A 27,962-nucleotide genomic window follows, 5' to 3' on the forward strand; every position below is an offset into this window, starting at 1 on the left:
CTGTCTTTCAAGTTAATCAGGTTAATGCAAAAATCATTAGCTTTCTCGACAACCTTATTGCTTCATTGTATTTCATCTCAAATTTCTGTAAAGGGGGTAATCAATAGAAACCCACCCTGTGAGCCTGGTAAACCAGGTAAGAAATGAGCTACCAATCCACTGACTTTTTTGTAGTCGCTTCAAACGAATCACACCAACACTGATGAAGCATTAACTCAAACTCTGCGGGGTATTGCATGGCAGCCACCGTTTGGCTTTCTGTATTCTGTGCTTCAGAGGGCTGGTGGAAAATGACAGTAAATGACTGTGGTAGGTGAAAGGACAGCATCAAAGCATGGCTAAAAACTCTTCTCTCCCAACTGTTGGAGTGAAACTGAAAGTAGCCCAGTTCATCCCATATGGGTCATTTATCTGCTAGATGACTGCTGTGACTCACAGCTTCATCAAATAGGCTGCAGAAAGTTTTGTAACATCTTCCACCCACTTCTTCTTCACTTTTACATCCCTCTGGCATTGACTCACAATGACCTAATTAGATACGTGATTTTATTTTATATAATATTTTTATATGATATGGTATCACTACAATATTGCATTGTTTTTTACAGTTCTTTTAAAGCCATCTAGCCTCATGAACCAAATACAAATACAAGTCTTTATGAACACATCTGTATCTGTGGTGCCTGTAACTTTATATAATTGATGAATGGTATCACTTATTGACCTGTTGGAACTATTTCCAGTTATATAGATACAGTTATTTAAATGTTTTGGTTTACACCTGGGAACGCACAGAATTAAACAGGTGTGTTTTTCAGCTTTTGACACGCAAAAGAAAAAAGCAGGAGCTGAGCAGAAATATAAGGAAGGAACATCCTGTTTTTATGTTACACTCAGTACCTTGAAGAGAAAATCAGCTGTGTTGTTTCGTAGTTGTGACTGTCAGAGAGTTATTCTATATTTGGACTTAAATTAAGCCCCCGCCCACGGCCGTGAATCCTGACAGTCTAAATGAATCCTGGCAGAGTTGTAAAAATTGCCCCAATCATGCGCCTCAGACGCACGGGAAGGCGTGACTCGGATTGCGCTTAAATTTAAGTCTGTGCAGTGTCGGAGGGTACAGTCCGTTTTGGATTTACACCAAGCCAATGCCTTCCAGAGCACAAGCAGATGTTTATTTGGATCTTATTATACTAAGCTGACATTTTCACATCGGTGTTTAAGCCTTATTTGCAACTGGAGGACGGAATTGTGCCACATTGGAGCTGTCCGATGCGCGTCAAGGGACGATATAGTTACCCATACGCGAGGTTCAGCCTCTTCCTGAATGCTTGTCCCCGTATGGCATAGGCGAAATATAAACAGTCGGTGTGCGTAAATGTTTATGATTCCGTTAATCAACCGTACAGGCTCGCAGTTGGTGTGTGGAGAACAAATGGCCATAAGGCGTCCACCTCTTAGCGCGCACAAATCCATGTGATGTGGATCTGTCACACTTTGTCAAGCTTGTATATGGCTAAAGCTGGAGATTTTCTACTGGCAGCGCACAGTTTGAGGAGTTGAAAGTTTTTTTTTTAATTGTTCGTGTCTCGACGGACTCTTTCCATAGCCTACCAATGATGACTGAGAACAATGAGATGGAGAGCGACTCTCAGCTTCAGCGCTCTCCAAGCACCATGTCCATCCAACCCATGACGTCCAAGGCAAGTACCCACAGTTACGAGCTTTGTTCTGCACACAAGGTGCTCTCGTGTCTAATGACGAGTCCTGCAGTTCACACACCAATCTCTGTGTAGCCTCGTGTAATGAGGAGACATAACCCACCCAGATTCAACCAGTGAACTTTGTAGAGCAGTTTCCTTCACAGACTGACAGCAAAATGATTGCAGGCTGTAAATGGGGGCAGAGTATTTGATTTGTTTTTCAACCTGCAATTTGGTGTTTTTTTGTATTCTTCCATCTTCCGCCGGTTTATGTAATATTAATGTCAATACTTCACAATTGCAGTTGTATTCATCATGACTGCGTCATTAGGTGTAACATCATACGTAAGGTGTGATGTCACTGTCTCCCTCTTTCTGTCTATCCAGCTCCCACCCCCCCTTTCCCTGCACACACACGCACACTGAGGGGATTTTAAACTCATATTACGCATTTTGATGATGTGTATTAGAGGAAAGTAATTTACATAGAACAATGGTTGTGATGAACTCTTTCCAGAAATGATAGTTACTATTTAGTTATCATGACCTTTCAATCATTATTAACAAGTTCATAATTGAATTGTACACCACACTGCTGCAATCACAGTTTCTTATACAGTTTCCCATGTGCATTTTATGCCTAATATGCAGAAGTAGATTCTACTACTAGCTACAGTGAAGGGCCGCCTGAGCCTCAAGTGTCCTTACAAAGTGTCCTTATGATTCCATTTAATTTGTTGACTCCACTGTATAAACAGAGATTTCGAGGGCTGGCCTCCAAGAGCAGGAGCTGTGAAAGCTTTCTCAATGCCTGCTTTTAAATGCAAGGCGTTCAGGACACTTGATTCATTAAGCCCAGACACTTGATACAACTTTCCCTTAGCCAGGTCTTTGTCTCCACCTCATGTCTCCGCTCGCTGCCAACGCACAAACACACACGCACACGCTGCTGACATGTTTTGAAGCAAAGTGACACAGTCAGATAGGGTGAATTACAGCAATATCTGCCAAGCTAAGTTCACCTAAGCTCAAATGCATCTGTCTTTTTTTCTCTAACAAATGCTAGTGATTAAAACTGTTATCAAACTAAACCTGGGGTGTCATGTAAGTGAAATCATATGAGTCCACACATATGATGCCATAGACTGGGGCGTGGCAACCTTCCAACAGCAAATACCTTCCTATGAAGTCCAGTCAATGGTCAGTGACAAAGGATTTAGAGCAATTTAATGTTAGGAGTATACATTTGTCATAAATGAAGCAGTGTTACCAGTTGCTGTGGGTGTGTTTATTGACATACTTGTGCATCAAGATAAGCTATAATATGATGAAAACATGTTTCATATTTTTCATTTCAAATTTTCATTGTCCTACTTTAGAAAATGTGGTTTGAAATTTGGGACAGCTGGTTTTAGGTTGTGGGACAGTCGTATATGTTCTTAGTGAAATATGCATTTAAGAACATTAAATACCTATAGCTATTCAGGGGTTGTAGTCTTGTGGGCATCACCAAATGCGGGTGTGCACTTTCGCTTTGAGTGTTACTTACCAGAGAAGTTTTAATTTTATGAATTAAGGTGATTTAGACCTTTCAGCCTCCCAGTAAGTGTCTCAGATTTCAGCTGTCCCACGTTTGCACATAATCTGGGACAATTTGGGAAATATAAAAGTGTTCCTTTTATATTTGGGAACATTTTTATATATAAAGGGAACACTTTTATATTTGCAATTTCTTCTCTGTGTGTGATATTTGCTTTCTCTTTTCTGATATGATACAAAAAAAAAAACCTTAGGGGTTTCAAAATGATATTGGATGGGGATATAAGATATTGGCTTCATATCAAAATATATTGCTGAATTTCCCATTGCAGAAATTATCCCACATTACTCTAATTCACCCTACTTCAACAGCTGATTGCCTCTGTGCTCCATCTAAATATTTCATGTCACGAAATATGAAAGTCGGCATTGTTGCGAGCCCTTTTTTCACCACTCCGATGCAGTCGACTTCAATGCCTCGATCCTCACCACCTGCCGCCAAAGGGAAACTGGATGATAGTCTGTGTCAAGCAGGACTGATTGGTATTCACATGATTCACTGGCCGCTGCAGCTTCAACATATCACACCCATAAATACCAGAAACTCATCAGGCTGGCCATTCAATCACAAGCTTTCTTCCTTGTCTCTCCGTACTCTCCCAATCAATGAAGGCTGCATTGAATTCCAAGACTTTGTGTCAAATAGATTTCACTTTAACCTTTAGCCCTTGCGCTCCTGGCACAGCTTGCGGAGGGTTGATGCTCAGGTTGAAGGTTAATTATAACATCTTTTGTACTTCAGGATCAGGCTCAGGATTCAAAAGGTCCCTGCCACTGAACAGTCAATGTGAATTTGCAGCTATATAGGAGTCTGTTAAGAAATCTTGTAGGAGAATATTGGGGTTAATGTCATCTCAGCTCTGATAGGCAAAGCATGGTTTAGTCCAACAAAGACAGGTGTGGTCCCAAGAGATCTTAAAATAAAAAATTAGCTGCAGGGTCTAACTTTTTGAGGGAATCTAATCAGATGCATAACAATGTGTCCATGATGTTTTTAATTAATTAAGGATGACAGGAAGGGAGGGAGTGGCTCGTTCTGATAACAGACGCTCACCGAAATCCACCAGCAGAAAATCTTCCCACATACTGTAGATGGATATCAGAAATCAAGAACAGAGGAAAACAGTGCCAGGGGATTAAGCAGACAGGAAGCATGGTTTTTCTCCCTGACTCCCAACAATGTGCTGCGGTCTGCTGCCAAGGCTGGCAGAAATGTGAGTGGTGGAGCAGATGAGATGCCTGAGCAGCAATCATCAGCCAGTAGTGTCGCTCTTGGTTGAGAGCAGTTTGATCTCTGAGGGCTGATGATGATTCAGGAGCCTCTTCCGTGACAAGTGTACAGGTAAACCCTACAGACACGAATGTCCATGAGTGACTGAGTGACTAGCTGAGTGATGAAGGTACACCATTAGTTGGCCAAAGGTGGCTGAATAGTGGGAAAGCCACACAATACATTTTGTACAAACTGGCAATTGCAGAGATTTGGCTGATCCTAAATTCCATACAAACATGCTCTTTAGTAGGCTAAAACTAGTGTGTGAGCTTTGTTAGTATGTCGGAAACCTTAATATGAAACCAATAGTACATGAATTGCATACTATTTATGAGGAAATATCATAGTATGCAAGCACTGGACACTATACTGGCATACATATTCCACAATTCAATACAGTAGTGACAACAACAACAACAACTCCATAACAGACAATGGCTGACAGCGACCAGGGCAGCTCTGGCGTAACATCAATAATGATTCAATTTAAGTGTAAGGTTTCACTTTACTAGGCATAATATGTTTAAATTAGTAGTATGAATGCCGGTAGAGGTTAGGTCAGAGCAGGCTATTATGGTTATGTGTCTCCAACTGGCAAAGATGCTCTCAGGAAATGAGGCTATAATTACAGCAGTACATCCGAAAAGATGGTTACTACTGTTTATTTATGATAATATGCGCATTGGGTATGTGGTGCGTAGTATGTGATTTCAGTTGAGCCAGGCCAAAAGCTGTAAAGTAGCCTAATTTTCTTTGGTCACCATCTTCAGTCAAATATCCATCTCTTACAATACATCCATGGTCATGATGACTCCCCAGAAGTGAAGCCAAAACAATTCAATCGCCCCCTGGTGGCTGGCTGCAGAATAGGTAATAAATTCCACCCCCTCCACGTTAGCGTAAAATCAAAGTACAGGGCAAATACATTTTACCCAAAGATGATTTCAGTCATTTTAGGTAGTTCTTATCATGCTGATGTTTGTCCAACTGCTCATTTTTTCTGATAAGTTTATTTTTAATTAGTTAATTGAGGATAAAAAAGTGGGTGTGACATCATGATTGAAAGTTGTGATAGCCACTCTAAAACCTCCGTTAGGATGAGGGGATGTGTCCCAACTCTACTGCAAAGACTCTGGCTCCAAATGATGTCGCACAAGAAAGTTGGAAGGACTCTGAGCACAGACATAAAGACTTAGAAAAATACCTTGTAAATAAGCTTTAGCATTGGCCTGTCAGCTTGCCCATTCAGTGACAAAGACACATTCAAGATGTGCATTCAAGTCTCTTTGGATTTCTCCCCCAATTTTCTTTACCCTTCAGCGAAAACACAACCAGATGAGTGATAAAAGATGACTGAATGTGAAAGATGGAAAGGAGTTGGAACTGAACCAGGGAGGTTTCAACATGGTGTTTCAAATAAATGTGATCATTTACTGTGTTGATATGATCATACAATTACAAAATCCTGCTGATAAGATGAGTAATTTCACCCCAACTGTGTAGCAAAATGAGTATTGCTAGTCTTGTTTTACTGTACAGCAGCAATGTTTAGTCCACTAATCAATTTGTTAATTGACAGAAAATTAATTGCCAACTATTTTGATAGATTTGAGTCTTTTTTTCTTTTTCGTTTTTAAGAAAATTGGCAAAATGTTCTCGTTCTAGCTTCTTAAATTTTAATATTTTCTGATTTTCTGAACTATACACATTTAGAGAGTTTTATAAGTTTACACAGTTTTTTTACAGTTCCCCTAGCATGATACTTATCAATATCAGAACAAATAGTGACATTGTGATTTCTACATCTTATATCACTGTTTCATCAGGATGTCAAAGGTCAGTTCACAGCTATGACTTTACATTTGAAAAATGTGAGGAGCTCAGAGTCCCAAATGCAATATTTACCAAGTTATATCAAACTATTTTGACCTTTTGAAGTCTCTACTTATTCATTTTAAGATAAAGGGCAGGACCAGCTGACAAGAGCTTCAAATATAGAGATATGAAGTCTAGTAAGGCAGACAGATCGTTTATAATGAACGTTGTCAGATTTTATCATGCACACCTGTTCACACAGGACACACTGTTAATTACAGTCTACAGTCACTTAGCATAGTGAATGCTAAAGTAAACTGTTGCTAATGATCTGCAGGGTACACATGGATGATTTCTTGTGTCAACACTGTCATCTCTAAACTACAAAGTTTACCATGGAGTCAACATCTCTTTGAAGACCCACAAACACTTTTAAATTCACTTCACATCTCATTACCTGTCACCTCACTTTCCCTTCAGATATGGGAGAACGACACAGATTTGAATGATGCAAGCAGGGAAGTACGTCATAGAGGGAGGCTGAAGTGGGCCAAGGTTCTTATTAATTAATGTAACACCTTAACTACTGTGATCTTTATTGATGTGACACTCCAGGGGAAAGGTGTGAGCTGTTGAAATACTGTGCACTGGATGGTTACAAGAAGCTAGAAAAATCTGATGTGTATTTTGTGGATCTCTAACATGAGATTTTTGTTTGTCACCACCGATGCTCAATCAGAAATAGCATTTGTCTGAGACTGGCAGCCATTGTGTTGTGCTTGAGGTGTAATATGTGGACAGTGATTGGGTGAGTGAAAATGGGTGGATGATGAGTTGCCAGGGCAAAGCTGCACAGTGAGGTGTGCTTGGAATTGCACTCTGGAGAGAAAACCATTTGTAATCCACACTACTATTTTACTCCCCCCATTAAACAATAATTGTAAGGAAAAAGAGGAGAAAAGAAGTGTTTATCTGCGTGTGCAAGCAAGCATGTGACCGACTGTATGTGCTGTGTGCGCATATGTAATAGGAAAACGATGGAAGCAGCAGCAGCCTGTGATTATGCATCTCTTATCTCGTATTCAAAGCGGGAATCTGTCAGGCTGCCGTACATAATGACAATAATGGCTTCAGCCAAGCAGGGAAATGTTGGGACATGAAACTGGTTCACATACCCTGCATATGTATTGATAAAGACCAACCCTGCCTGCACACTTTTCTCAGAGAATTTATGATAATAATAGGGGGTTGCATCTCAATTTCGTTGTACAATGTACAATGACAATAAAGATCTATTCTATTCTATATATATATATATAAATATATATATATATTCTATATGTGTTCTATGTTGGGGTTTTTTAACTCTCCTTGTGATGTTAGATTTTTAGCTTATTTGTACTTCCAACCACTTATTCCTAACCACTTCAAACTATTTTCTGTCCTCCTTCCAGTTTTACATTTGAATCCACACAGTGAAGCTGTGAATAATCACATATCTAAATACATCATGTACCTGCTACTTGTAATTGAGAGTGATAATTTTCCCCTAAAACAACATAATCTGCTGATGACTTACAACTGAATTGAGCCAGGAAAGGTTGTACCAGTGTTATCCTTCTTAAAGCCCAGATGGCATTTGGCATGGCATGGCATGGCATGGCATGGCATTTTCGAGAATATCAAACTTCTGTATCGTGATGTATTTCAAAGTGAAACAGGATAGACAGGCGGGACGTAACATTGGGAGGAATTTGATTTAAACATGTCATAATGAATCTTAGCTCTCTCCCACTACAAGTTGAAGATTTATGGGAGGATGTCATGATATTATTGATTGAAATTGGTGGATTTAAGCCTTCATAAGCACATGTCATATTTTGTTTTATAGGAAGAAAACATAATTGGATTTTGACTTAAGAATAGAATTTGTTGGGATATATTGTTAAGTAGATGCACAATATGACCAGGGATGTCATCTGAAAGATGGGGAAAAAATACATTTTTCATTTCATCTAAATTTAAAATATGCTAAATATATATTTGCTAAAATATCCTCACTTCAAAAAAGGTTTTTTTTTTTTTTTTTAGAGCAGCTAGCCTCAAAGCAAAGGTGAGATATGAAGCTGGAGGATGGTTTTAAAGCTGAAATTACAGCCTGCAGAAAATAAAATACTGCACTTATAGGTGACATGTAGCTTGAAACTGTGGTGTACGGTATATCTCTTGCAGTAGCTGCTCAGAACTTGCACCCTCTGTTGCACACAACACAAAGGGGAATGGCACAGTTCAGGAGTGACACACAGATAGTGGCAGAAGAAAAACTATAACAGAAAATTTGGAGGAAAAATTTGCAATGAGATATCTGGTTTTATAACTTTTTCCTGGAAGGGTTGTGAATGTCAAACCTTTTCACTTTATTTCCAACTGTTAAAACTTTAGACAGAGTATAATTTGACTTTCACAGCCTCTAAAAGAAGGCACAGCTAGAGTTACTGGATTGGCTCTTCCATTTGAAATGCTCCGTAATGGGCCAATCATTAAAATCAGTCCACACTGAAGCATATTCTTGCCACAAGCTGCATTTATCCTGACGTTCCCAGTGGGATCAACCCTTTCTTGTTCAGTCTTGACCTCTGGGCTGGCTGTCACATCCCACATATATATTTCAGCCATTAAATTCTGACAGAGGGAGGAAGAGCCATGTATTTGGATGGAATAAAAGCTTTATCATTGAATTATGACCCTTCAAATTCTGCTGTCCCTCTATACAGGATTGATTTTCAACATTTATGTAGGGTACATGTGAGGATGGCTGTGGGATTGATCGAAGATGTGAGAATTATGGGCTTTTACAGGTCCTCTGAGACAGCCTGGCCAAATATGGTGTACAGCAGTGAGATTTGTGCTGCTTGACGAATATTGACTTTACAGGTGTGTGTAAATCTCAACAACTTTATGCATTTTGCATGCAGTTTGGAGTCATAGGTGAATCATAAATCATTTGTAGAGAGAGAAACATTGGCAAGTTAAACCCAAATGTGACTTTCAGGAAAGCATTTGCAGTTGAAAAGCATTTCTTAGTACTTGTCAGAAGTGCATTCAGTGTAGGGAAATGGAGGAGGACTGAAACAGATTCATCTTCACTCCACAGGCATTATCATGAAATTGCAGTGGATCAATAATATACACTATACTAGATCATGCATCATAACCAGGGTTTCATCTGGCAAAGGTCGCCTCTCTGACTCATCTTCATCGACATCGGCATCCAACCAGTCACAGAAATTCATGCGAGATGCCGCACATGAATAGAGACTATATGTGTTGATGACCTGAATTGAACGTGGTATCTCGCTGGCTTTGCCTCAGAAGAATGATGCTCTCAGCTAATGTTGAAATGGGAGCTAACGGGAATGCTTTTTAGGCTGACAGATGATTAGATTAGCTGTAATTGAGACATGTGCCCGAGCCGGAGCTGTTATGCCAGCACTCATCTGCTCTGATTGACTGAGGGAGGTTGACTTACCCTCCCTCAGTGAGGCTGCACAGAAAACGCAGAGACACGTGCATCAAAGCATCTTTATACCATTAACAAAACATTATTAAAAGGCAGTCTGTATGAAACATTTTCTAAGTTGTAAAAGTAAATCATTTACTAATGACTAGATCATCAATAGGAACATGTGTGTTGTCAGGTTGTGAATAATCCTTTTAGCTGATCTGCATCCTCCTCCGGCATAACTCCTCAATTCAATTCATTTCAATGGTTTATTGAAGAGGGAGAAATCTCCGACTGTTTACATATAATTATTTAACATTTACAACTGCAGAAGACCTATTTGATAAAGGCTTGAGTTTGAAGGCTTGATGGCTTATTAGAAAGTGAATAAGTCCTAAATGGCCATGAGATCATTAGAGGCTTATTACGACTCTATAAAAGTGAGACAGAACAATCGCACCACAAGGATCGTTAGCAGCTGTTCAGCTTTCAGTCGTATCTGTTATGAACACAGGAGGGACCGAAACGGGCACCGATAGGTTGGTGCGGTGAGTTTTTATAGAGGAGGATGAGGGGCTGATGGGAGTCCAGCAACAGCAGGGGTGAGTGAGTAATGGAGGAGTGTGGCAGGCGTATGTAGGAAGGAGTGAAGAGCAGCGTGGCTGGCAGAGGTAGCTTGGAGGTTAGGAGGTTGCTGGCAGACAGACAGACAAGCAGGAGGACAGGCCAGCGGGTGATGATCCTGGGGCAGGTTAGTACATGAAACGTGATGAAACTGAATCACTAAAAATTACAAGCTAAAGTTTGCCTTGCAGCGATACAGGGTAGATGTACTGCAAGTTGATGAGAGGCGGTTGAGAGGCAATGAGCCGAATGCAGGCAGGTGTGCAGGATGAGCAGAGGAGAACGAGGAAGGGAGACCACGCCCACACCAATACACACACACAAACAAAGTGAAGATGGAGAGAGAGAGACAGACACATGAGCACTGGGAACACAGGGAGGGGGAAACAGTAGTGAAACATCTGGGGACATGGCCACAGCTGTAATAGTATCACATAGTCCTGCTCAGGAGATGAAGTTTGCCCAATTTCTATTTTGATGCAAACTAAAGAACAAATTTAACTTGTTTTGTCAAGATCATTTGTTTTCAAGTTCAAAAATGAACTTTTAATTTGAACTAGTAACAACATAATAATGTCATACTTTATTGTTGCCATTGGTAAATTGTTTTGGATTTATTGTGCTGCTCTAACATATAAATAAATATGCAGTTCACACAAATTCAAGAACTATGAAAAAACACATGCATCCCTCCAATTCATATTAAAAATGCGTTCTCACAAGCAGCAGTGAAAACATATCACAGAACACTTGGATAGCCTGAAGGTAAAAACTGAAGAGAGGAGGATGAGTCACACTAACAATATTTTCTTGCCCTGTTTGTGTCATTAATGAATCCCTTAGTCACAGCTTATAAAGCCCTTACAAGGTACAAGATGCAGAGACCAACATTATTCTGTACACCAAGATCTGTAATAGCAATAGCTTGTCTTCATCAGGGTGATCTGATGAAGGGAAATTTCACGAATGTAGATTGACAGGAGGCATATGGACTCTAAAAAACTTACACTCAGTTAAACACATACAATGTTATTTCTCTTGCTCTACCTCCGTGTGTTGCTCTCTCTCCTACACACACACACTCACAGAACTCACATAGACAAACTGTTTTCATATCTTATTCCCAGACGCGCAGAGCTGTAAACAGCATGTCCCTGTAAAGTGATTATGTTTGGTGCTGAGCAAAACTAGCACAGACAGGCAGACAGACAGAGTGTGTGCACACAGAGTGTCAGTGGCCTACTGATTATCTGTCTGCTTGTCCGTCTGTGCTGATCCATTCTTCCCCTGTGACAAGGCCACGCCCTCACGCTGCTCTCTTGCTGTCACCACATGTCAGGGTGACAAATGGACACCTATCCTCCGGAAAACTAGCATCATCATCTGTACACAGAGCCGGAGGGAAATGTCAGAAAACGTGCGTTTATCAAGCCAATCAATGCGGTGTGGCTGCAGAGAGCAGAGCTCACAGGAGCTTAAGTTGCTCATGTGACGTTTTGTGGCTTTTTAAATGCAGCAACCATCCATCACATACAACTGTTTGGTCCATGCAGCTTATAAGATGCAAGCAAGACTGGTTAAGTCAATACGCCTTTGAGAGGACACATACAATTTGATACGGTTACATGTTGTAGGCATGTGAGCTTGGCCTTTTGAGCTCAGTGCAAACCTGTGGAGCAATCAATCGGGCCAATGAGCAGGCTCCATCAGATTAAGAGCCCTGAGGATAGGCTGTTGATAGACGATAAGGCTGTGTAAACTGTCTTATTTCGTTTCATCACAATAGCCCCCCTGCCACCACTACCAAGGAAATGCCACTTACACACAGCAGTCCTCAATGTATAGCCGTGGGTGTTCTCAAAGAGTGAAAGCTTATCTTGTTCAACCATGGGCTAAATTCACAAGCAGCAATTTGACTGTGCAAAGGTTTGCTTGGTTTCACTGTTGGCAACATACAGGTAGATCTTTTTAAATTGATGTCATATTTCTGTATGAGGTGATATTGCATTTCATGAGTCATACTCTTTCTCCATGGTGTACAAATCCAAGCCGAGTGTTGTGTTTATAGATGCCGGGATATTGTCTGTGCTTTCCTGAGGGTGTATTAGACATTGTTATTGCTCCCAAATGTGGCGCAGGATTCTTGCTTATCTTGTGTTTATTCTTCTTGTACCCTCTTTCTCTGTGTCTATGTCTACGTGTGTGTGTGTGTGTGTGTGTGTGTGTGTGTGTGTGTGTGTGTGTGTGTGTGTGTGTGCGTCTGTGTGTGTATGTGTGTGTGTGTTTGTGTTTGTGCAGCTCCAGAGACTAAAACGCTCGCTGTCTTTCAAGACCATGATGCGCAGCAAGAGTGTGGAGAACTTCTTCCAAAGGTCGTACAGCGATGCTCGCCTTCCCCCGGATTTCATCACAGACCCGCCGCCTCCCTCTCCTCCGCTGATGCCCGGCTCTCCTCTCATCGGCGACCGCTCACCGTCCATTTCACCGTCCCTCAGCCCCAACCCCTCCATCTCCTCCCACTCCCCTTCTCTCAGCCTTTCCCCATCTCTGTCCATCAAGCCTCCCGGACCTCAGATTACCCACTGTTTCCAGGACCATGTCTTTCGCAAGCCCACCAACTGCGAGCACTGCAAGCACATGATAGTGGGTAAGGTGCTCATTCTACTCCCAGGAACTCTCTTCCATGTTTTTGTTCAAATGGTTTCTAATCTAGTGCAAACTGAAGACCATTTTAAGTAAAGAACGTTGCCTATCATTATTATTATAAAGATGTTTATAATTGTCTTGTGACTCAAGCAGGACTGAAAGCTTAGTCATAAAGCTACTGTTGCTTGAACTTATTTGACAAAAAAACACATGAGAAAACTTTAAATGATCTCATCTCACTGGCAGATTTTTTATCTACTCCATTTAAGGAAAAATAGATACAAATTGGACAATCTGACTTCAGTGCAGCTCTCACAGTGTTTATAACTGTGAAGAAACTATTTGATTATTCACAGGAATTTCTGTGGTGCGAATGTGTGAGATGAGTGTGTTTATCCCTAATTTGCTGCGTGCATGAAATACTATCTGCTGCTAGTATTTCTGCTGAATCTACCTTCAGTCACCATGATTGATTACAGTGTCCAACCTGCTCCTCTGCATTTGTGCCTCTGCTTTTTTTCTTTTTCTTTTTTTTTGCACGCGTTGTGAATTTATTCATGTAGTGTATCACCTCGCTCCAGCTGTAACTAAAACACAGTCTGGCCTCTGATTCACTGTTAAGCTGATGAATCAATTTTTTCCTCTTAAAAGTAAAAAACAGTGTTTTCATTCTGCCGTCCAATTTGTTTGATTGTGGTTAATGCTCCATAACAGACTTGTCGATTTAATTCACATCTACTGTGTGACATATCCAGAAATGTATTATATTTGGTTTGTAGGGCACAAAATGACTCAACCATCACAAGAGGATTTTTCATTACCTAAAAAATGAGGAGAAATCACTGAAGCACCTGAAAACAGAGATGAAAAAGAGAAATGAGTCAATGGCGAATCGATTACAATTGAAAGACTACCTCCAGCTGGTTTCCAATCTCTCTGAGCTGTTCTGGAAGAGGTGCTGTTGATTATGAAGCTGTTAGTGACAGCTCTGTTAGCTGTGCCAGCTTGAAAAAAAAAACGGGGACAGCGCTTGATTACACTCTCTACCTGAGCAGAGTGAAACCTGCTCATATGATCTGAAAACCACTTTGTTTTTGTTAGCGCTCTGTAGCGAAACAGCCTGTTGTGTTTTTCTTTTTGTGGCTGCATCCATTTCCGTGTCCTCTGCTCTCATTCGCCTGTGTCTGTCCCTCTCTGCAGGAAACTCCAAACAAGCTTTGCGGTGTAAAACGTGTAAGATGGCTGCTCACCTGTGGTGCACCTCAGAACTATCGCAGCAGCCGTGTCATGGGAAGGTACGAATACACAGAAAATCATACTGGATTTTTCCCTTTGTGACTTGCATTTTTCCTAATATAGTCACTGCCTGAATGTCTTTGTTTGTTTAAGTTTTTATCTGTAATCAGTGAAGTGGCTTTCTCAAATTTGGTAACATTTTTGGTACTGAGCATTCACTGCTGTGTTGTTTTTGCACTGCACCGCACTTCAGACAGTGCGGTGCAGTGCATGATGTAATGATTGTGACTGAAACACCCCCATCAAGTCATGTCCTTAAAGTCCCCCCCTTCTCAAAATATGAGAGGAGGGTGCATTTTTGAGAGGATTTTCATTTCCAGTTTGATGTTTGAGCTTCACTGTGCAGAATGATGCATGAGAAGAGTTTGACACTATAAGGTTTTCACATTCATCTTCTCAAGGGGGAAAGTTTCTCTGTGCTCAGCTTAAAAGAAATATCCCAAAGAGGGGGAGGAATCTGAATAAAAATGAATAAAACAGTGTGTGCTCTGTGTTAGTAGGATTAGATGTTTCTTTCCAAAGGCCACTTTGACCTCCCTTTTCCAGATTTAATATCCACATTATAGAACACATCAGCAACAATAACAATTTGGATTGCAATCGTGATTTGAAACACTGTTACCATGGTAACGTTACCATAACCCTGTATTGGCTGGGTTACCTGTACTTTCAAATTCAATCTAATTGGATATGTTTTGTGGAAAAGCCTTGAGTTCAGTATCAAGGTAAAAAGAAAAATATAATTAACATTTCAATAGAAGTTTCAGGCAGCTGAGCACAGCAGAATAGAAAATTCACCTCATTCAACATCAGTTGAATCACTGTCATATGGACAGCAGCAATTTGTGTACTTAAATTAAAACGTCATTTTTTTTTTATTTTGAATTTGTGTAAAAACTACGTCACTGCACCCATCCATTGCATTAATATACAGACACACCAGCACAGGATCCCTCTTGACCTGACTCAGACTCACTCGGTATTCAAGCCATATTTGCAGATTAAGTTAAAATGCTGACAGTACACACGGACTCAAAGAGCAGAATGCTGTTTTTGCAGTCGATGTGAATTAATAGATGTGAGGTGCCAATGTGACAGACACAACATTTTTATCCCAATGCCTTCCATTGGGAGCCAAAAAAGTAAAGATATCCACATTCATAACTTGATCTTTAGCTCTATCTGGACTTGCTCTGTAGTTCACTACTGACACCTGCATGATAAAGTTAAACATTTACAGTGTGGGATTTCCATCAAAGGGTGATGTAGATGCTATGGATACTGCATTATTCATTTCATTGTGGAAATTTGTGCATTTTAAATTTGGACACCGGTTGAAGGGCAACTATGCAAGGTGAATATAGTCCACTAGGCAGAAAATTGGGGATGATTTCAGACGCTGCTTCTTTGTTTATCCTCAAGTGTGGAGAAGAGGATATTAGCATGCAGCGAGGGGCGAGACCTTCTGAGAGCCACTTGGAACATTTTTGATAGGACTGCGTTCAAAGCAGCTCAGTGCAGAGAGGAGCACCAAAGAAAATGAAGGAGAGGTTAGAGGAATGATGAGGGCAGCAAGCTGCAAAATATCAGACCAGAGGCTTGACATCTTTACAGGAACAAAGGTATCACTTATTGCCTTTGTCTGTACAGTGTCTCCTCAACATATTATGACCAAGTGAGTGGCCCATTTGCAAGTCAAGGCAAACTGATATCTCAGCTGAAACACTTACTGCGCTTAATTCAGTGTGAAATTGCAGTCGTGTGGACACACACACACAGAGAATCACATGTCCATGGATATGTGTAAGCCATGTGCACACAAGTAAGTGAATCATTGTTCTTAATTAGCAGCAGAGAAAGCCAACACTTCGCTTCAGTTTTTCTGACGCCGTAGCAGAGATCAGCGCCACTCTGTGTGTGCTCACATGTCTGTCAGTGCGTTTTGATGTGTTTCTGATTCAGTAATTTTAAAATGACCCCATTAATGTCCTGAACACAGAGCCATTTTCCCGTCAGCTCTGCCTATAAACAAGAAGTAAATGGAAACCGAAAAAAAATGAATCTGCTTTCTGCTATCCTCCATTAGTCTGGAGCGTTCAAGCGAAACTTCAGCTCGCCAATGCTTGTCAATGACCAACTAACCGTCGTCAAGGAAGTCCAGCCAAGCCAAGGTGAGCATAACTGAGTGTCTCTGTGTGTGTGTGTGTATGTGTGTGTGTGTATGTGTGTAAGAGTGAGTGCACATGTGCATTGTTTTGTTTCTGTCTCTCTCTGTGCTTTTGTTTTGTGATGCTGCTCTTGTCTGGCCTTTTTTTTTTTTTTGGTATACTTTATAGATTTTTGTGTGCTTGTGCGAGTACTGTAATAAAACCAGAAGTGTCTCCATCTCACCTGACATCCGAGGAGCATGAAGTGGAAAAAGATAAAGAGGAAGAACAAATTCAGCTTCTCTTGAAGGCTGACGGATGGCCCACACTCTGAAAGTATGTGATTAACATATTAAGCTCTAATATGTATGTTTTTATATATAATGCTTATGATTTGTACTGTTTATCCTTGGGTTGGCATGTTCTTTATGACTTTAAGACCCTACTTTTGTTGTGTAATACTGATTAACACTAATGCTGTGTTCACATCACATTATTCAAACCTTTATTTCAGTATGAGCACCCAAGTCAAAATGATTCATGTCAACTTCCAAATTGTTAATCCAAGTCTGAGACGTGCGAAAATATTTCCCACTCGATGAAAAGAATCAGTGGCAAAATGGCAGCAAGGCAACCATTGCTGGGAGTTGCATCTAACTTAAATCCAAAATAAACACCAATACAATTGATTCAGCTTATTAACCGCTAGAAATATGTAACACAGCAAAAGTAGCTAAGTTAGGCCACAAAATAGTGTGACTACAAGGCTAACCTGCAGAATGAATGCTAATTCCAGAAGTTCTTTGTGCTCTGCCAACATTGCGTGAATGCAGCATTAAACAAGCTGGTACAAGCGCTGACTGTTTTTACATCCACTGGCCTAAAAGTACCTGAATTTGTTCTTCCTTTTTACTTAATCTTTGATTAGGTGCTTATTTGCTTTCCATCAAAAGTAAAACATCACAAGTTTTCTCCAGTTCACCATCCTTTATTCACCAAGCATTTCTTTCTATCTCGCCTTCACCAGGGTGGGGAAAAAAGCCTTTCCATATACATTTGGATGAACATGTGTGTAGGTGATACAGCCCTTCATCTCACATACTGTTTGCCTCGCTGATTCAGGATTAGCACCTCATGCTGTCACTTCCTTGTACTATCCATGAATCAGGGTACAATTAACCTACAGCACCATCATCACCCCGAGCTCAGCTCCATGAGGCCTGGGACTCTGCCAGGGCCAGCTGAGAGTGTAACCTGCCAAACTCACAATCACATGTTGCAAAGTGTCCTCAGCATCATGCTAACAAAAGGCTTGGTAAAATACTGAGCTCATGTTTAGGCATGTTAGTATCAGACGCCAAATTTTCATGATGGATTTAGACTGTTATCTTCCATCCACTGTCTTTTGGCAAATCCGTTTATTGTTTTCATAATTACCTGGCAATGACACAGAAGTCTACAATGGTTTGTTTCTGTATTTGGACAAAAGCAAAAGCTGTAAGATTAATGAAGGATTTAGTTTTGGCTCAAAACCCAGTCTAAGGAATGTTTTTTATTGCTAAAATATTTGTCATTGATCAACTTTGTTGAAAATGGATGCACGTTTATTTGTTGACAGATTTCAAGCCGTACCACATGTAGAATTCAGCTTGCACTGAGAAGAAAACTGAAGGTCATAGACTGAGTGTAAAATGATTGTTTGTATAAAGAAGATGACTGAAGTCTTTGAGCACAGTTTTCTGCTGTTTGGTTTCTGCAAAGAGCAATTAATTGCTCTCTGCAGAAATGTATCCTTCATTCATGCTGCCATAACCAATTTAAAGCAGAGTGAGTTTATTGAATCCAAACACTCGGACTAGTCGTACCAAAGAAATTCTTGTTGCAGAAATTTTAGCATTCCTTTTTAATGTTTTATCTGTCTGGAAAGCACACAGGGGCTCAATATGAAACTGCAAATCACTTCATCCTGCACAGACACACACACACACACACACACACACACACACACACACACACACACACACACACACACACACACACACACACACACACACACACACACACACACACACAGCCCTACAGAAGAAATAATTCGGCCCTCCATTTGACTCGTGTGTTGAGTTGGACGGGAAAAGGAGCAGAAAATCTTATTCCTAACTTCTGAAATACTCTGATAGCACCAGGCACTGCCGTCTACATGAAATGTAGCAATGATGGCTTTCTGAGGATTTCCATATTTTAAATCACATCTCATATTCCGTTTCTACTATAGCTCCTCATATATCACAGCTATTAAAACTAACACACATCTCTTTTCAGTAAGTAATTATATAAATAAATCAATTAAATTGGAATGTCTTGATGTCTCCTTAACTTTTGGCTGCTGTCCTCTCTCAGATCTAAAGTGGGTCACTTTGGTCCAGGACTGATGGTTATATTTAGACCCACCGTTTCCTCCAGATTGGCACAAGCACAAAAGTGTAATCTCAGTGTGTAGCCTTAATTGTAGTGTGTGTGGAACTGTGTCTTTGCGTGAATAATTTGCATGTGTGTTTGTAAATGAACCGAGCGTGTATGTATGTGTGTGCGTGCGTGCGCGTGTGCGTGCACATGAGTCTTATCAATGTCTGTGTGGTTTCAGAAGCTGCGAGGATGCGTGTAGACCCTGTGTATGCCGCCTTGCGCTACGGGACGTCCTTGGCACAGATGAGCCGCTCCAGTTTTGGCAGTTTGTCAGAATCGCCAACACGCACCCTGGTATGACATCATCAGTCTGTGGCTAAGGGGTAGACGACAGCTGAATCCTGGGTGATAAAAAGTTTTGTCAATGTTGATTCATTGAGTACTTTACTTTGGGAAATATCGAAACCACAGAGCAGTGATATTTTGTGCAAACTGTTGCCAAAATTTTCTTGATAACATTAAAGACTTTATATTCAGCTTTAAAATAGTTTTCAAAAGTGAAGCCTGTTACATTTTTTCTCTCTTTTGAGGTCATGGTAGTCCTCGGCTCAAATCCAACTTGGTATCTGGTGTTACAGTTGAGCACCAGGGTATCATCTACAAAGAGTATAATGGATGACACTGGCCTCTGTGGTTCATCATTAATCATGTAGTTAAACCTGTGTGCATATCTCTCCAAAACAATTTGCATATATAAATAACAAGATAAAACAAAAGTGACTTATATCTACATTCAAGTCTTCATGAATATGTGTTTATCAGCAAATAGAAGATAGTAAATAGAAAAAACAGACATGCACACCTCTTTGCGGGTCCACTCTCAACAGTAAGAATTACTGATCTGTGTGGTATGCATTCTAAATAATTCAAAGCAGAACGAGTTTTACTCCCTATATCAAATACATCTTCTTTGACTTCCTGGTGCTAACTCATTTTTTTCCCATCTCTATTACCTTCTTTGATAAGGGGGAGGGAGATGAGGAGGACCAGGAAGGACAGTGCAGCATGGAAGAGGAGATTACTCAGGAGACAGGGGGTAAACACAGTGTGCTTGTGTTTCAATGTATCTGGATGTGCATATGTACCACGTGTGTCCGCGCCTATGTGTGTCCAATGCATATGTCGTGATTACCTGTGCATGTCCGTCTCCGTGTGAGAGAGATTTACTGTGTCTGGCTGTTGGAAATTACATGCCTGATTGCATATGTGTGGGTGTGGGCGTGTTTGGCACCTCCTAAGAACATTTCTCACCACCTCCAGACACGCCTGTCCCTGAAACAGAGATCAGCAAGGAGGAAGACGCAAGCAGTGGTCAAGCTCAGACGCCCGCAGAGGTTAGCAGTGTGTGCATACTGTCACCTTTTGTTCTTTTCCTCCTCACTCATGTATTTCTGTCTCACTGCCTCCCTTCACCCTTTCCCCTGCATCTCTCTGTGTCCAGGTGCCCAAGCGTATTGAAGTTCACTCCATCCACACTTATGTAGCGCTCTTCAAGTTTCTGCCTCAGGAACAGAACGACCTGGAACTGCAGTGAGTAAAAACAAAACAGACTGTGTACATGCAAACATTTCATAACCTTCAGAGTGCACATATTGCTCCACAATAGAGTTTTTGTTATTGAGTGCGCATGAGTGCATTTGCTTTTGTCTGTGTTTTTGTCCCGCTTTGTGTTTTGCCCCGGTCATTGTTCCTGCAGGACAAAAATGTCCCCACCATCTGCAGAGGACAGTGCCGGGGCGCCCTTAAGGACGACTAATTATAAACTTGGAGCTCATCACTGTCCCCACGTAGAACTAGCGACTGAGCTGTGTTCCCAGTAGGGGAGAGGATAAAGACACTGAGACAGTGAACAACTGAGAGATGAAAAAGCGGACAGACATGAGGGGAGACAGCATAGAGCTGAAGATTATCATAGGCAGAGAGGGAGGGAGAGAGAGAGAGAGAGAGAGAGAGAGAGAGAGAGAGAGAGAGAGGAAAGAGAAGAAAGGAAGGACATAGCAGTAAAATGAGGGCAAGATGTGTGTGTGTATGTGTGTGTGTGTGTGTGTGTGCATGATTGGGGGATAGCTATCACAAAGGTAGGTCCATGGGACTGTTATCAGCCATCTGTGCTTGGCTCTATGTGTGAGTGCACATTATATGAAGGCATCATGTGTTTCTGTGCTTCTGTCAAGGCTCTGACCACTGAAGCCAATGACTACACAATATATTTAAAAGAAGTCAAGAACAGGCAGTAGTTTGTGATGATGATAATTTAAAATTATACCATGTTTTTGTACCTGTTTGTTATTTCAGCTGACCAGCCCTGTTAAACAGTAGGAAAAGTCTTTATACATTAAAGGATAGGTTCACATTTTTCTTGTCTTAAAACAATAGTCACATACATTTCTTCATCTTTATTACTATCCGTCCACTGTGGCTTGGAATGTAAACACAAAAAAAGAGGACATTTTGCAATATAAACTGTAACTTTGGAAGACACTTTGAATAATTCAGACAGCTGAGGCCTCATATTATCCTCAGCTAAATTTAACCTTACGATGAAACTTTAATGTTTTCTATTCTTTCAAGAATTTTCATTTTCACAAAGAAAAGATGCACAATGTAGACCCTTCCATTATCAACTGGAGCTAGTGTACTGTTTCTGTTACTGTGCTGTTAGTAAACATAAACAGGACATGTCAGTTTCATGTCAGCCTCGCAATCTGAAATTAAATCTGAAAATAATGCGATGAGAAATATGTAAATTACAATATGCTGTTAGCTAATCTAGGTGTTGAAATTCTCTAACTTGGAGTAGGATTTTTTTATTTTTTAAGTATTATTTTGGAAAACTTAACCATGCGTTTACATTTTAAGAAGCTGTACTCCTGGGAGAAACTTCAAGCAAGCAGAATAATTAATATTTAATGAATATCAGCTCAGGTATATGGGTCTCACCCTAGTTGGTAAGTTTATGCTACTGTGTGCGAACTTATATGTGTGTGTGTGTGTTTGTGTGTGTGTTTGTGAGCGATGATCATATAGGGCAGTAGTGAGAGCAGACACCCCAAGAGATGCAACGTACAGAAGTGCAATTGGGACAGCAGTTTCTCCCTGTGTATCTAGGACAGTGGGTATGTGTATGTGTGTGTGTATGTGTGTGTGTGTGTGCTGGAGAGTCTCATCAAAAAACTGTTAGTATCATTAGCATGCAGCGCAGGTTGGCTGCAGATCAGGTCCAGACTTTACTGCTGCAGTAGGCGCTACAGGGTCATATTTCATGTAGACCTCATGACTTTGGTATCAGTTGCTCTGCAGAGGGACACAAAGGCTCGTCCACATTTTAACCACTGCAGCTCTGTAGCTGTGGCAGCTTGATAATGTTATCTTCAGGGCTCATGCTAAACTCTCTTTTCTTTCCGCTCTCCCTCTCTCAAACCCCTTCATCTCCCCATCATGTACCCCACTCTCGTCTCAACATCCCCTTTCCCTCTCCACCTCAATCACCTCCCCTTCACGCCCCCTCTTTTTTTCATCTCCTCTCGGGTCTTATCTCCTCCAGTCCTGGTGATCGGGTGCAGGTCACTGATGACTCTAATGAGGAGTGGTGGAAGGTGGGTAATAAATCATTTGCAAACATGCGTGTGTGTTTGTGTGTGTGCTTGCTGGTTTGTGTGGAGATGCGTACCCGTGTGAATAATGTGTATTTGAGTGTGCAGAAATGTGTGTGCGTGCATTTATTGCGTGTATGTGTTAATTCAAGTCTTTAAATCAAACCCTAAATGCATAACACCTGCTCCATTTTTTCCTGTCATAAACATGCAGGCAGCCACAGACAGAAATAGAACATCATTTCCTCCGAAAATTACAAAAAGAGTTTAACATAATGAACCTGACTAGTGTTGCAACCGCAAAGTGGTCTCTATTGAGTCTTTAATGAGCTTCACTCGCTCCCAATGGAAATAAATGTGCATCTGTGTTTGTGTGTGTGTGTGTGTGTGTGTGTGTGTGTGTGTGTGTGTGTGTGTGTGTGTGTGTGTGTGTGTGTGTGTGTGTGTGTGTGTGTGTGTATGTGTGCGTGCGTGTGTGCGTGTTTGTGTCTCAGTCAAAGAAAAAGGAAGATGCATCCAGTCTCAACTAAAGTCTGTTAATCTTCAGCGGGCCTGTATGTACCAGAATTGATGTGGCCTGAAGTAAAGCAGCAGTCAATAAACACCTTAAATCAACTGAGGAATCCTTAAATTATATATATTTGTGATATATGTGTTATGTATTCATTACCAATGCATAGTGCATGAGTCACATTACTAAACTCATCACGACCTGTTGCAGAGGATGATAAACAGTGAAATATGTTTGCATAATGAGGCTCACACAGACAGCCTTTCTTTAAATGTGTAGAAAACAATTCTATTTCATACGTGCTGCGTCCTCTAACAGGCATCGTTATTGGTTACCGTTACGTACTCCATCTAGGCACCTGACAAAAGATCTTTGCACTCATCACTGAGGTAAATGGACTGTACTTATATGGCGCTTTTCCAGTCTTTTTGACCACTCGAAAGTGCTTTTGAAGTGCTTTTACATGTCACATTCAACCATTCACACACATTCAATACACTGATGGCAGGGGCTACCACGTAGGCTGCCAATCGGCTCATCAGGAGGAAACTAACTATTCATACACATTCATAACGCTGGAATAGCCAGGAATCAAACCACCAATCTTCCGATAGGTGGACAACCACTCTACCTCCTGAGCCACAGCTGACCATGCAGCATCCTCCCACTATAAGACCCTAGGATATCTATGCTTCTTGTCTCTGTTTGAAAGCTCAGTTTCTCCATCCGGTGTTGCAGAGAAAAGATGTCTTCCAACAAGTCTTGCACTTCTTGTGCCTCGCCTATGCCGCTGGGAGATTCTTGTGAATCCTGCTTCTGTTGTCTGGGTTGGTGGCATCAGATTTAGGGTTGATCCCATCCGGCCTGCCTCACGCTCAACTAGCCTTCTGCTACCCTCTGGACGACTTGTATAGCCTGTTCGCCTCTGCTGCCTAGAGGATGACGACCCTGCTGCTTCACCTCTGACCTCCTCACCCAGCCACGTGTTCCTGCATTTATCAGTACACACAGTGCCAGTGGGACACTCCACTGTCTGCCAAGCCCCCAGTGGTGGTCTACAGGCTGTAGCCCTAGCAATTTTTTTCTGCCTTTTTGGCTGGGGCTCCCTTGTGCTCCTTCTGGCGGGACACTCCCTGCGTCCTTTCAGCATCCTTCAGACCACTGACTCCATCCCCACTGAGGCTTCTTTTTCCTGTACTTTCTGGTTCATGAGAAATCAGGGGCATGAGACTAATATTATACCTGTGCATCCTGAACAGCCACACTACACAGAGACCATTCTGCATGTTGACAGCGACTGGATGATATTGATCTGTCCAAGGTTTGCTTGCACGTTTCCATACTGCCGCGCCGCAGGAAGTACCTGTGTATCACATTGGGAAAACGAACCTTTTGAAATCACTTATCAAATACATATCAATGAAAAATAATCTGCCTCCCTTAAAAAAACAACTGATTATGACTTAATCTGGAATTCATTTATCTGTACACCAAATTCTTAATTTCTGCATCATGTCATTCATCACCTCTTTTTGCCATCATTAAGACACACATATCTGCCATTACGCACACACACCGCGATGCCTAAAGTTTTTTAATCTGACATACCCTTTCACACACAAAGGCATCACACACATACACCAAACAAACCCGCACACACTTACCCCCCCCCACCAACACCCCTCTCCCCACTCCCAGCTCCCTCTAATCTATCCCTCCCTCCATTATTTTCTCCTCTTACTCTTTCCCTCTAAACTGCTCCTGCGAAGCATCATTATTATGACTACGTGTACTTACTTCTTAGCTCAATTTTCTCTAATGCACACATTTCCCTACACTGTTTAACTTTTATTACTCTCTTCTCTCTTCCCTTTCTTTCTCCTCGTATTTCTTATTTGTATTCTATTCGTATTTCTTCTCTCATTGTCATGAATGCAATTACACAGACTGGTAGGATGAGGATTAGGATGGGATTATTGTTATTAAACAAATGCTATTAGCAGTATTGCGCAATTTATAAGACAATGATTATAATGCTGATTCATATTATTATTGAATAGATGATTATTAGTTTGTTGAGATTGAGGACGATGATGATGATGGTGGTGATGAGTAATATTATGCTTAAAATGTTTCCACTGATTATTTCTAATAGAATGATGAAGCCCAGCAGGCCCTAGTCATTTGTAGCGAGCAGCGTGGATGCTGGGGTCTTTTAGTGGAACGATAGTGTGCGTTTGCCTCCTGAATGGGTGCAAAGATCTTTTCTCAGGTGCCTAGGTGGAGTAAGAGGGCTCTGCAAATGCTCACAGACATCCAGGTAACCGCTATATCTGGCAGTAGCAATTATTACCTTCATTTCTGTGATGCCGGTGCTGTGTTTTGGTTTTATTTTATCACTGCACAGACAGAAATGTGACTAAGAGTTTGGAAGTGTTTGTTTTTCTGTCATTGCTATTCATAACAGAGATTGTTTAAACAAAAACACCTTTTTGTTTTAACTAAACGCTAAATTGATGATAACAAGTCTGAACGTTCAGCCTCTGTGGAACTCTGCTTGTCAAAACAAACACATTGTACATCTGGTGGAAATAGACTCATCATCATCTTTATATATATATATATATATATATATATATATATATATATATATAAAAAAAACAAACCAACTGAAACATTATCCAAAACAAATATGAAGGGACAGAAACAAGTGCTGCTGCGACCGAAGAATAAAACAAGCTTTGAATGAGAGAACTGAGAGCTTGTTGTGGATGCTGCAGCATGTACAATTATAGTCTCGATGGCACCCAGATAAATTCCAAACGTTAATAAATGTACTGTGCACTTTTCTTCTTCAGGGTAAAAGCGGTGACAGAGTCGGCTTCTTCCCTGCCAACTTTGTGCAGAGGGTCCGCCCAGGAGAGAGAGTGTGGCGGGTCGTCCAGGGCTCTACCGGCAACCGAGAAAGAGGACACATGGCCGTGAGGGAATCCCAGGTACCAGAATATTATCACGCTGATCTTTTTTGTTTTCATTTTTTTTCATTTTGGGAAACGTAAGTCCCCTCTACTCAGTATGTCATGACAGGATTTCATCCATCTATCTATTTCCTGTGCCTGCTTCTGCAAGGTTGCAGGGGGCTGAAGCTAATCCCAGCACACATAGGGAGAGAGGAGGAGCACATCCTGAACAGGTTGCCTGATCAAACGTTTGGCACCGAAATCATCTTAGTGTCTCTGTTTTGACGTTTTACATAAGCCTCCATTTTTTAAGACTTTCACTGAAAAAAACAGATTGTACGCAGAAGGATCATGTCACTTTCACTGAATTTTCAGAATATGTTGCTGTGCACCCAACGCTTAATGTTATTGCTTAAAGAGGACACACTGTAGTTAACATTAAGACTTTATCTTGCAATAATTAAGTCAGAAAAGCTTCTGATAATAGAAAATTGAGAGGAAATGATGAAGCTGCTGATTGTGTCCCTCTAAAATCTATTTTCACCCAAATATTGTATCATTAGGGCTCGAGCACTGACCAGTGCGAGGCCCTATTGTATCTGTCCTGATTATTATTATAGTTCCTATAAAACAAACGCCTTTTTGACAGCCTAAACATGCCCCAAAACTCACCAAAACTTGCAATCATGTCCGATCCGGCGAAAAATTTGATATTTTAAGGATCACTGAGATGGGCGATGCAAAATGGATCAATAGCGCCCCCTAGAAAATTTTAAAAAACCGAGCCCCTCGACTCAGATTGACGTAGACAAACAAAATTCAGTAAACACATGTATCGTGTAAAGCCGCACTAAAAAGTCTCTTGGACTCATGACGTCACTCCAACAGGAAGTCGGCCATTTTGAAAAATATGTGCAATTTTGCCGAACAAACTTGTCCTAGGGATTTCATCCGACCGACTTCAAATTCACTCAGAATAATCTTGAGACATTGGAGATGAAATGTTCAAAAACACGTTCTGATTAGGGATTCGGTTTGGGCGTGGCGGTGCCTTCGCCATTCCATCCTTCACCAAAAAGCAGGAAATCCTTATAACTCCTACAGACATCGTCCAATCTACACCAAATTAATCACGCGTGTAGAGGGTCCCGCCCTGAACACGTCTATGCATCAATACTGTGTCATATACACAGCACCACCTACTGGACACAGGAAGTCAGCCTCATATGACAAACATTATCCGATTTATATGAAATTTACAGGATGTGTTCTCCACGTCACATACTACAACATGACATATAATTGGTGGGTGATCTCTAGCGCCAGGCAGTGATATTTCACCACATCATGCGACGTCAAATAAAAGCCTGCGAATGAAGACGTCTACCTGTGCGCCCTCCGACCACGTCACAGCCCGACATGCATGGGGGGGCGAGGGCCCGTTCATCGCTGCTTGCAGCTTTAATTTTTATTTTTTTTGCTTTTTTACTGATTTCCACATCTTTTTTAAATATTAAAAATAAATTCTAATACATTACCTTAGAATAGAATAAAAATGGCAATATTTTTGCATACTTTTCTGAGAAAATTGATTGGTAAATCCCTGTTTATGTTCTTTAAGACCTGTTTAAGTGTTGAAATCCTTAAATTTAGATATCACTTTTGACAGGTAAAACAGGCTTTATATATTACAAAAAAGAGCAAGTCAGCTTCTTTCTCTCTGCCTCTTAGATCTGTGTGGGGAAGCGAGAAGACGGTGAGGTGTTTCTGAAGCTGAGCAGCGGGAAGAAGAGAGGGCTGGTCCCAGCTGACTCCATCGAGGAGATCTGA

At 41.1% G+C, this 27,962-nt stretch overlaps 1 protein-coding gene across 1 annotated transcript; it reads left to right on the plus strand.

Moving 5' to 3' along the window:
- Positions 1-1,616: 1,616 nt before the first annotated feature.
- LOC133999896 (SH3 and cysteine-rich domain-containing protein 2-like) lies at positions 1,617-27,962 on the plus strand. The gene is made up of 11 exons (XM_062439240.1): positions 1,617-1,703; positions 12,815-13,163; positions 14,363-14,457; positions 16,545-16,629; positions 19,247-19,362; positions 20,035-20,104; positions 20,308-20,411; positions 20,510-20,598; positions 22,613-22,664; positions 26,031-26,168; positions 27,864-27,962. Exons 1-11 carry the CDS (start codon positions 1,617-1,619, stop codon positions 27,960-27,962), a joined length of 1,284 nt encoding a protein of 427 aa, XP_062295224.1.

The sequence above is a fragment of the Scomber scombrus genome, chromosome 18, assembly GCF_963691925.1.
Source record: "Scomber scombrus chromosome 18, fScoSco1.1, whole genome shotgun sequence".
NCBI lineage: Eukaryota > Metazoa > Chordata > Actinopteri > Scombriformes > Scombridae > Scomber > Scomber scombrus.

Bases quoted from the DNA above. Each gene is read 5' to 3' on its own strand.
- LOC133999896 (XM_062439240.1), top strand. From the start codon at position 1,617: ATGATGACTGAGAACAATGAGATGGAGAGCGACTCTCAGCTTCAGCGC. The intron at 20,105-20,307 runs GTAAACACAGTG...GCACCTCCTAAG, and splicing joins GATTACTCAGGAGACAGGGG to AACATTTCTCACCACCTCCA. The intron at 20,599-22,612 runs GTGAGTAAAAAC...TATCTCCTCCAG, and splicing joins CAGAACGACCTGGAACTGCA to TCCTGGTGATCGGGTGCAGG.